This window comes from Calidris pugnax, unplaced genomic scaffold (genome assembly GCF_001431845.1).
Source record: "Calidris pugnax isolate Ruff unplaced genomic scaffold, ASM143184v1 scaffold8, whole genome shotgun sequence".
NCBI lineage: Eukaryota > Metazoa > Chordata > Aves > Charadriiformes > Scolopacidae > Calidris > Calidris pugnax.
Genome location: NW_015090830.1, coordinates 3,194,790 through 3,205,276, shown reverse-complemented (window position 1 = coordinate 3,205,276; position 10,487 = coordinate 3,194,790). Strand labels below are relative to the sequence as shown.

Here is a 10,487-nt window from a genome sequence, read left to right as displayed (position 1 = left end):
GGGCGGCGGGGCTGCGGGCCGGGGAGGGGAAGGAGCTGGATGGGTTCCGTTGGGGTTTGGGGGGAATTATGTGGGGGTTTTTTTTTATTCATTCCGGCAGCGGTAAGTGGGGAGCAGCAGCTTGCCGGCCCGCTGCTTTGCCAAAGTCCCGCACTTCTGCCGGCTCATCCCGTCCCCCCGGTGCCTGGGGTCGGGGAGGAGGGGAGCGGGGCCGGCAGCTCCTCGCTCTCACCCGGTTTGGGTGGGGAGTAGGTTACCATGGTGAATCCCTTCTCCTCCGCGGCCACCGACAGGGAGCCTTTTGCAGAGATTCGCTCTTCCTCGGTTTCTAGGCGAGTCTGGGGTATTTGACAAGTTTGGGGTTACTTGGCAGGAGCTCCCGGTGTACCGAGTTGTGCCGAGTAATAGGTACCGGTTATTTGGCTCCGAGTGCTCTTTAGGGAATAGGCTGTCGCAGCTGATTTAATGTCTCGGTAACCGCAGACTTTGAACAGATCCTAGAAGTGAGATGCTGGTGTGCTGTTCCCTAAACCATCTCTCTGCTAAACTGAGCATCCTTCAGGGGTGGGTTTTTTGTGTTCTCAAAATTTCCAGTTTCATTGCTATAGTAACAGCTGCTATGCTCATATGTTCTCTTGTGTGACATAAATAGATTTGAAGATAAATAGGATACATAAAGAGGTTTGGCTGTGTTTATCAGGCAGGTACACAAGTTTCTTAGTGGAGTTGAAAACCTCTTCTCATCCCCCTTTCCCTTCTCACCCATCTCCCCTCCCCCGCTCCTAGTTGTTGGCATCCTTCATAATTCCAGTGTCCGATGTCTAAACAGACAGATTAAATTAACTGATAACAAAACATAGTATTGGTGCATCGCCTTGTGAGAACTTTTGATGGGTTTTCTTTCCTATTTAAAGGGTGGGGATTTGAAAACTTTTTGTTTGTTTGTTTATGTAACACTATTTTTGAAGTTCAGAAAGTGTAAAGCGGGTAGCATCACTAAACGATGCCAAAATTGAGATCTCAGGACGCTTCTATCAATCCTGTTGTCAAATATTCAGACTCAAATTACAAAGTGGTTTATTTAGTAATTATATAACTTCTCCCCACTGTAGTCCGACACACTCTTGGCCACAAGTATTAATTACTGCTTTTGTGGAATAAAGTGGCAATGTAGAATTGCCACAGACTTTGTGTTTTAGGGAGTTTTGCATCTTCATCCTACTGCAGCAAGAGTTGAGTCCAAATAGGCATGGAAGGAACTGTCAGCGTCAAAGGAACAGAGGATAATTCCATTTAAAACTTGAACACCTACGGGTATGAACTACCAGTATTTCCCTGATTTTGCTTTACCTTTGTTCTAGGACAGAAGTCTTTGCTTAGGGAAGTTTCTAACAGTCCCTATTTCTCTTTATGTACTTTTAGCATTGGAAATAGTGGTGTATTGGGGTTTTGGTTTTGTTTCTTGAAGAAGACATCTTTTATATAGCTTTGCAGCATTAAACCTGTGATGACAGCTTAGTCAGAACTTGTTCTGTAGGGCTTAAGGCCCGTCATGACTCTGAAGTGCTACAGTGTTTAGGAAGTTGTTTGTCCTGCAGCAGACCTAAGTCCCAACATGGATTTTGACTTTTTTAGGCTTTTTGGCCAATAGTGGTTGTACAGGCATTCCTCATGGGATTTTCTACTTTGATTTGAATGAAAGTTAAGAAACTGGCATTTTCTTGGATTGCTTTAAAATAAAAGCTTTGGACAAGGCTTCTGCATCTTGCATAATGTAGGTACTTCCCTTCCTGCCGTTTTCTGGGACCCTCTGTGAGGAGTCGCTTCTCACTGATTTATGCTTGAGTGAAAGAAAAGCTTATCGATACATGCATTTAGGGAATGGCTGGTGTATTTTTATGTGGATTTTAATGAGGGCTATAGTGATTGATCATTTGAACTTGCTATTAAGTTTGTAAAAATTGGTAAAGCAACACTAACTTGTACAAGTCTTGTTCTGTTCAGAACAAACAACAAACTTCTGAGTTACTGCGTCTCCTAGGGGCTTGCTTTTAAGTATACTGAAAATCTCAGTGTCTTACTTTATAAGAAATGGAAAATCTTGTAACTCGAATAAGTTGACAGACAGGCACAGATAATATTGCTACTTTAAAAAAAATCAAATTGGAAGCAATAGTATGTTAATAAATAGTTTTGGTTGTTTTTTTTTTTTTGCACGGTGGGGACATGCCTTTCAAGTAGTCCTTGAATGGAGCTCCATCACATGACCCATTCTTTTGCAAAAGTTCCCTATTGTGTGTTCCCACCCGTTGTTTCCATTACCGTCCTGCACGTTCCTCCTGGCCTCGCCGGGCTCCCGGAGTTACACATTTGCTGGCGGCGTTAAGTGCCTGACTAATCTTCTAGACTTTCACTGAAGTCAATGGCCTACATAGAGGCTTAAAATTAACGTATTCTTCAGAGTTAGCCAGGATCAGATGTTGCAGATGCTACTAAGGCAATCTTCATTTATTTTTTTTTCTATAGGCATTTTTGCTCAGAACAGGTTTGGTATTTGAGCTGTAAGTGTATTATATTATTGCAGGAGTTTTCCAGTCACTGTGTTAGAAATCAAACCCATTGAGAAGGAGGGCAAACAATTGTATGTCGAAAAGCTGATGTTCAATAAATGAGATTTTTGCTTCTTGTTCACTACATCCAAAGATAGTTTGGATTTTTTTTTTTTTTCTTCAAGAGGAGGAGGAGGAGTGGAGAATAGTTGTCACATTGCACTGATTGATGGTTTGCCTACTGTGATTAATGTGAAGTTGCATTGGTATGTATGTGTCATCATAGCGATGATGATGCTGAAAGTAATCTTTTTTTATCTCTGGAAAGAAAAAATAATTATTTGTATTAATTACTGGTATACAAATAATGCATTTGTTTTAATTTTTTTGCATGATATTAAAAATTTGTACTGGAGCTATCTAGTTCATGAATGCTGCTGAGTCTCAGTGTGCTAAACAAATGGAATGATACCGGTACCATGGTTGGATGTTTAAAAGAGAAGATCTTCAGATGTGATCAATTTTTAAAAACCTGTAATTGAAGATGTAGAATACAAAAATAGATTGCCCAAAACAGAAATTTTGTAAGATTTAATGGAAGAGATCGCATTATTTATATTAATTTCCTACCAACTTGATTATGAAACAGCCTGAAATGATAAAAATGGCAATTCTTAGACTGCATCCTGAGTTTAAAATAAGACATGCAACAGCATGCAGTGACTCAGTTTTAACCGAGTAACCCTAGAAACGTCTTCAGAAATGGGTTTTAGTCTAGTTATACTTGAACTGTTACCATTGCCAAGTGTGTGCGTGTATGGGTATGTGTGTACGTGTGTATATAGTGACTCTTCTGAGTGTACACTTGCCGTGTTTATTCTTAGTCTACTTGCTTCATTGCTATGATCTGCAATTACAGTTTTGGAAGTAGTTTTCCTTTCTGTGCTGCTCCAAAGCCCACTGTCTGTTCAAGCAGTGATCTGCATCCAGAAAGCACAGTTTGTAAATATCTTCTTGCAGCCACCATGCCTGGACTGAGCTGGGGAGTGCTGCTGGGAGCCAAACTCCCCAAAGCAGCCCATTTTTCCTGGAAGGAGGAGTTTGCAGGGCAGCAAGGCAGCAGAAACATGGGAAAGCCCTTCCAGGAGGCAGGTCATCACACAGATGCCCGCTCTTCATGGTCCTCCGAAGCATCTCCTGCTGGCCAGAATCAGATAGACCGTACAAAAGGAGTAGTGGGTTTGCTCAGGATCGAAGGGAGAGGAGGCAGTGAAAGGGTGCTGAGGAGGCAGTTTGTGCCTCAGGTTAAGTGACAGGGGAGCAGCCTGGGTGCTGCAGAGCCACTCCTCCCTCTTTCTCCAGGCTTAGGGAAGACTAGAGATGTGTAAGACAATAGTAGGTAATTTTATGCATTGCTTTATTGCAAAAAACTAAGAAGGAAAATAAATACGTTTGAAGACTGCATCATGCTCAGTCAGCTGTGCTTAAAGTATAGGTTTAAGAAATGAGTGTTGGTGTGAATCACTTTGTGTAATGTTAGGTGGAAAGAATATTATGCAGCGATTTTTCACGTAGTGGTGACATGTTCCACTGAAACAAGAGCGGCAGCATCCCTCAGCCCTGGTGCTGCTGCTGAAAACTCAAGTGCTCAGCCTTGTGTTTGCAAACAGAATCTTCTTTCAGGTCTCTGTAAAATCAAAAAGAAAAGGAATTTGTCCTTTCAGAGGTAGTACTGTTTGTGCGTATGTGTGGTATTAATACTACAATAACACTGGTTTATAAAACTATGGCATGGGTGAATATATAAAATATGCTTTATACTCTTTTATTGAGTGAAGAGTTCTATGTTTATCAGAGTCTTAACTGGTTCCTTCTGCTGCTTCATCTGTGTTGTCTCGCTCTTCTCCCTCTGTGCTGGAGACCTTCCTTTGCCCTTTCTCCTTCTGTACACTTTTCATTGCATACGACACATTGAACCCAGTTTTCCTACTGAGATTTATGGTAGGACTGCTATTTGATGGTGAGTGTTGGCATGTTTCAGGGTTTTGCCGTGCAGTCACACGCATACAGGACAGATCAGCTGTGTATGGGATAGCTGATATACGTTACCACTAGCATGGATTTGTATTTCCTCTCAATTGCATGACAATTTTGGATCATTTATGTATTGCTGTTTCATTGTTGCCTTTACAAAATATTACCTGGTTAAGTGTTACAGTTCTCCAGTAAATCACACTGTGCTATGCGTTTGGGCTGGAATGGCTGCATTTAGGCATCCACTCCCTTCTTTCATATCACTAGGAGGCAGGGAGAGAAATAGCTCTTTTAGCAGAGTTTGATAGTATTAAAATCTATGATAGTGCTAACCCATGTTAATACTGGTCTCTCTGAGGGATTTAAACGGTAGGCAAGTAAAGTTTATTTTTTTTTTTTAGACTACATCAAACCCAAATTCGCAAATGAAGACAAAACTTCACCACATGCATCACCGTTCAGTTTTGAGCAGGGCATTATAGATAGGGAAGGTATAAGCTAAGTGTTAGCCCCAAGAAAAAGTGGATCTCAATCACCCCAGAATTAACTCTGTGCCTGAGCCACAGGCTGAGGTAATAAAACAGTCTACTTGTGAAGTAGAGTTGTACTTCTTTGGACAGGTAAGGAAGGAAAACCTTTGGATTTTTTGGCTTTGAGATAAGCTGTGAGACTTGGGCTATCAATATGATTGATCATAACAAAAAGGACACTCAGTTGTTTCCCTTAACTATTTTTCTTGTATTTTTACAGAATCCTGGGAGTATTTATTTTTTCAAAATTGCTTCATTAATTTTAAGCAAACTAGTTTTCTATAGATTTTTTTTTCTACTTTTTGTTTGTTTGTTTTTATTAGCTAGAAAATTCCCTTATCTGTCAGTCAGCCTTTACACATGAGAACATTTTTAATGCCCTTTTGTTCTAGGAAAGACAGTGCAGGCCTAGGATTTTTTTCTCTTTTTACTCTGTGTTTAGAGACTCTTTCAGACGAGAGGGAAACAAAAGATTTTGAGGCATCCAGTAATGTTGCAGATACTAATCAAAGACTTAGATTTTGGTATTTTTCTGATATTAAGTTATTCATTTTCACATTGTAATCTGGAGGTTAGAAGTTCTGTTTTGGTCTTGGAGCCGATAAAAATAAACAACTTCATGTTTATTTTGCTTTTGTTTGCCTCTAGTTCTACTTCTACCTAATTCTTCAGTGATAATTATGTTACTAATTGTTACAACTGAAACATTGACAACAGTGCTCAGTTCCAACTTGAGCAAAGTATCCAAAATGGACAGTCTACAGCAGTAAAGCAGAAGGAATAAGATGTCTTTGAAGTATCTTCTTACGGCCATGATTTTTCTTCCTGTGTCTTTCATATCTACCTTACATGGTAGACATGAAATTAATTTGCTTGTAGGAGAGGGATAACTGACAGGAGCCACAGACAGAGACCTCATGTACATGATTGTATCTTTTGAGCTAATGAACTTGAGCTTTGACCTCCTTCGTGAGCAAATGCTACAAATATGTCTAAAGTTGTGTCCTATTCTGGTACTGACCATTGCCTTTTCCTTCACTTCCTGTTCTTGGTGTGGGAAATCATTTGACTGATCTTCTGATGGTCTTTCAGAGGGATGAGAAATCAAATAATATTACAAAATAACAAGCTTTTAGGCACAGAAAATCAGTCTGCAGCATTACTGATTCAACTGGTGTGAAGCTTCTAGTGTTTTAACTGAGTGGCTGCGGGAAACTAAGTGGCAGTGGCTGTTTCTGGCCTTTTAGATGAATGTAACATTGAAGATGCTTCTGGTCAGTAATGAAACCTGTCCTATGGCTTGGAACCAGACAACCTGGCATGCACTTTCTGGCCTCTGGTCCTGAACTTTGGCACTGTACCTAGAAGTCAAAGATTCAAACCTTGCAAGCATGCAAGCCACTGGAATGAATTTCTAGTTTAAAATGTCTATGGTTATAGACCTGCTGAAAAGATGCATGAGAAGGAGTTGGCAAAAAGCTAGCAGAGAACAGTCAGGGTCCGTAGGAGAAAGGTGGTTAATCCAAGGAGGGGGAATTATTCTGTCAATTTTTTCTTGGCTAGTGAAATCCAATGAAATACGCGAAGTCAAAGAGCAGTGTTTTGGGAGCCTAGCTTTTTAAAACATTTGCTTAGAGCAATGGAAATACATTAGCCAGTGTTGGGACTCCAATTCGTATGGCTGTGTCTTGCTTATGTTGATTTCTTTTATTTTTAGTACGTGACATTTCAGGAAGGGGCTGGCACCTCATAGCCTAGGACATGTCCAAACTTTTGGGTCCTGGGTTTTGGCACACTGGTGAGGATGAATCTTGTCTGTGCCTGTTACCACCCCTTCTACGCTCAGGTCTGAATGGTGTCCTCACTTACCTGTTGTCCTTCTCGATCAGCAGGACTGTGATTCTGGGTCCTCCCAAACATCTTTGGCCTTGAACTCACTTGTTCAGGGCAGAAGGGAGTGCTGCTGTATGAGATAGGAGGTAATGTAAGCATTCATTTATTGGGATATTTAATAACTTTCTGGTTATTACGTGCATACACCAACTTTAAAGCGGTGCAGGTGACTTTAATCCAAAGAAAAGCAACTACAGCAGGAAGTAGATTGCAAACAGGGGAGTTGAGGAAGGCTCCCTTTATTTAAGGCCAAAACCTGTGTGGGGAGGTGCCCGTGGCTGCCCATGCTGAGGTGCTAAGTGCTTACAGGTGCAATATGTTAGCCATCAGTGGTGGCTGCCAGAAACTACACTGGACCAAATTCCCTCTATGACCAATCATGGGAGATAAATGAGGCAATTTTGCTGTAATTGTAGGGTCAGACTTGAAGATCACCTAGATATGGACCCAGAACAGACAGAATACTTTTTGTTTTTAATAAAAGTGGTATTATGGAGGGCAGAGAGAGATTGTCTAATGATAATGAATTCATGAAACTGTATATTATCATAAGTGGGTAGAAGCAAAAGTCAGAATTTAATATGCTGAAATGAGAAGGACCAAGTGATGACTAATCTTACAATTATAAGGCATGGCATATGAAGCTGCCAGTTGGATGACATAGATTTTTAATAAGTACATCAAGTTGCAACTTGTAGTGTCTAAGTGAAGAATAGAAAAGTGCCATATTAGTTTGAATACAAGTGGTCTTAAATATTTCCTGAGGAAATTGTTGCACGCGCTTTTCTGTCTTTATCTCTTCCATAGTGTATGTCTATATCTTGCCTTATGGCCCCTTACCCTCCCCCTCCAACCCAGGTGCAAACCACCCCTTTTATCAGATAGCCAGCTGTGCTGCTCTCGGGCACTTAAACCTTTTGATCAGAGCTCTGAAGCTCTCCCTGGGTTTAACGAGCGTTGCCTGGGAGGAAAGCAATGGTGGAGAAGGAGTTGTGGCCTTCTGATGCAGGGGCAGTTTTCCTGTGACTGGAGAGCAAAAGGACTTTTCTCTATGGGGTCCTTCTCCCACCCACACCTTCCTTGAGCATCCCGGTTCAGCAGGGATGCAGTCGTGTTTACATTTGCTCGCCAAAAGGTGCTGTAAGCCCTTCAAAGGCTTCAAAGCCCTGGGAGCGTGATCCGTGAAGGAGGGTGAGTTGGACTCTCAGATACTGGGGTTGGGAAGGCGGGGGGAGATGAGGCAACAGCCTTTTGTGTGTTTGGGGCTAATAATGCCCTGAAGAAAGGGAGGACTGAGTATAAGAAAAATTGCAGATCAGCTAATCACAGTGCTTTATTGGACGTTACAACAAAAGCTGATAGAAAGGATAATGCAAGATATGAAGGGGGTAAATGGTTAATGGGATAATTTGCACCATGAGTTCGCTAAAACCCGATTGTACTTGAATAACTTACTGACCTCTTCTCACATTCTATCTGATGCCTTCCTATTTCCTATCAGGGCTCTGAGCATGCATTTTCTGTAGTGCCTCTTGGGAAATGTTTAGTTAAGCTGGAGAAGATGAGTATTCTTGCAGGAGTGTAGGTGGGCAAGGACCTGGGCAAAGAGGCATTGTCAGTTTGTCGTTTTGAAAATCAAATTAACAGAAAGGAAGGATGCTACTAATAAAGTCCCACAAGGAGAACTCTTCTGGCCACTTGAAAAATACTTTTTCATTTTACTATCACAGCACAAAACTCCAAAATATGCCAAGGAAACTTTTTGATAGTGGAATATTAGGAGGCATTTTCAGAAGAACGGAAAATAAATTCTGTGTAGAAAGAGTTTTGTAGATCATAGGGAAAGAACAGAATTGGAGCCAAGCTAATAATGCGCCTAATAGCTAGTTACAAATTAGGGATCTTTAGCTGAAAACAAGAGTAGGAAAAGACCTGGGTGACCTGCTTGACTACAGTATGTCTCGGCCACCTATACTAGGAACATAATAGAATATTTCACAGCCTAATCACATAACAAGCAAAATTGAGTGTGTTATGTACGGTTAGTACTTCATCTGGGGAATTGTATACAGCTGTGACCCTCTGGGGACAAGATAGACTCTTTCCAGCCCTCTTCTCTTCTGAACTGATCTGCCTGGATAATCAAGAAATTAAGAAGCCTGTTTACACAGAGCTGTCTTGATGTGTTTCCTTCTTTTCTTAACAGTAGAAAGGCTGCTAGCTTCTGTAGCTGCTATTAGTAAATGGAGGTTATACATCAAAACTGCTGAATCCTGGTAAAAATAAATAATTTGATGAAAGATGTGACAGCCTTTTTTCAAAGACAAGATCAGTTAAGTCCATGGCAGCTTTTACGATAATAGCATCTTACCAAGAAGGGAGTGATGGCAAAAGTTATCACATTAGTGGCTTTTTTTCACACAGTAGGCTTTGACTAACCAGCTGTGTTGTGTTTGGCTCATCTGGAGGATCTTTGCCGTAGCTGGTGCTCTTCAGCTTTCCTTCAAAGGGGGAACCATGGTAGCCATGTTGAAGATCGAGTGACTCTTGAGCCATGATTGTGGTTTTTCTGCTCTCTGACCAAGGTTCGAAGTTTTCAAGGCTTATTCATCAAAACTTTGCATTTCTTTCAGTCTGAAGTTGGAGTTCTTGTTTGGCTCATGTGTGCGTTGCACCTTGAGCTGCTTTTGCCAAGATTCTGAAACTAATGCGGAACATAACTGAGCAGTCTTCTCCAAAGTGATCTCCTTTGTGTCCTGCCTTAGGATCCTAATTTCCGAGTCTGGGAATTCAAGGATGAACTGTTTTAGCCAAGAATCTCTTTTTCTCTGAAGTTTATCAAGATTGGGATGGATTGCACATCACTGTTTTTCTCCAGTAGGTTTCACACTGCTTTTGTAAAATCAGGCGAAACTTGATGCAAATGTCTTCAGCCAGCCGTATGATCGTGGAAGTGTTGGTCTCACAGGTCAGGCATCAATTTGACATGCAAATGATGTCAATTTGCATTTATGAATAACCAGGAACTAACTATGGGACTGTTCAGAATCCCTCAGGTGTTTGTCACCTTTGGACTAACATGCATCTCATTCTTCTAACTGAAAGTACTGCTAAAGCCCTTCTTGACGCTGAACCTTTCCAGTGGCTTGTTACAAACTGCTGTGAACACATTTCTTATGTTTCTTATCTCGGGTCCGCTTCCCTTTTGCCTGTGACCTTCTGTCACCATTTGTTTCTTGCAGCATTTGTCATGGCCATTTCCTTTTAGTGTGGATTCTCTGCTCGAGTGACAGGAGTCTTTCAGCTTACGGTCCATTTCTTGCCATGCTTTTCAGGGATAATCTGAATTTGTGAGGTTCATGTCACATTGCAAGGTCTGTTGTTCTGGTTTTGCTGCTTTTCTTTTCTTGTCTCTCTTTTTTTTTTTTTTTTTTTTCTTTTTTCCAAAGTTCCGGGAAAAAAAAAACATTTTTAACAACAC

At 41.1% G+C, this 10,487-nt stretch overlaps 1 protein-coding gene across 1 annotated transcript in view; it reads left to right on the top strand.

The window, feature by feature from the left end:
• Positions 1–10,487, top strand: part of CTNND2 (catenin delta 2) — a 672,616-nt gene that overhangs the window by 397,434 nt on the left and 264,695 nt on the right. Inside the window, exon 7 of the mRNA XM_014940766.1 lies at positions 9,914–9,974. Coding sequence (XP_014796252.1) covers positions 9,914–9,974 — 61 coding nt within the window. The remainder of the gene's footprint in view (positions 1–9,913; positions 9,975–10,487) is intronic.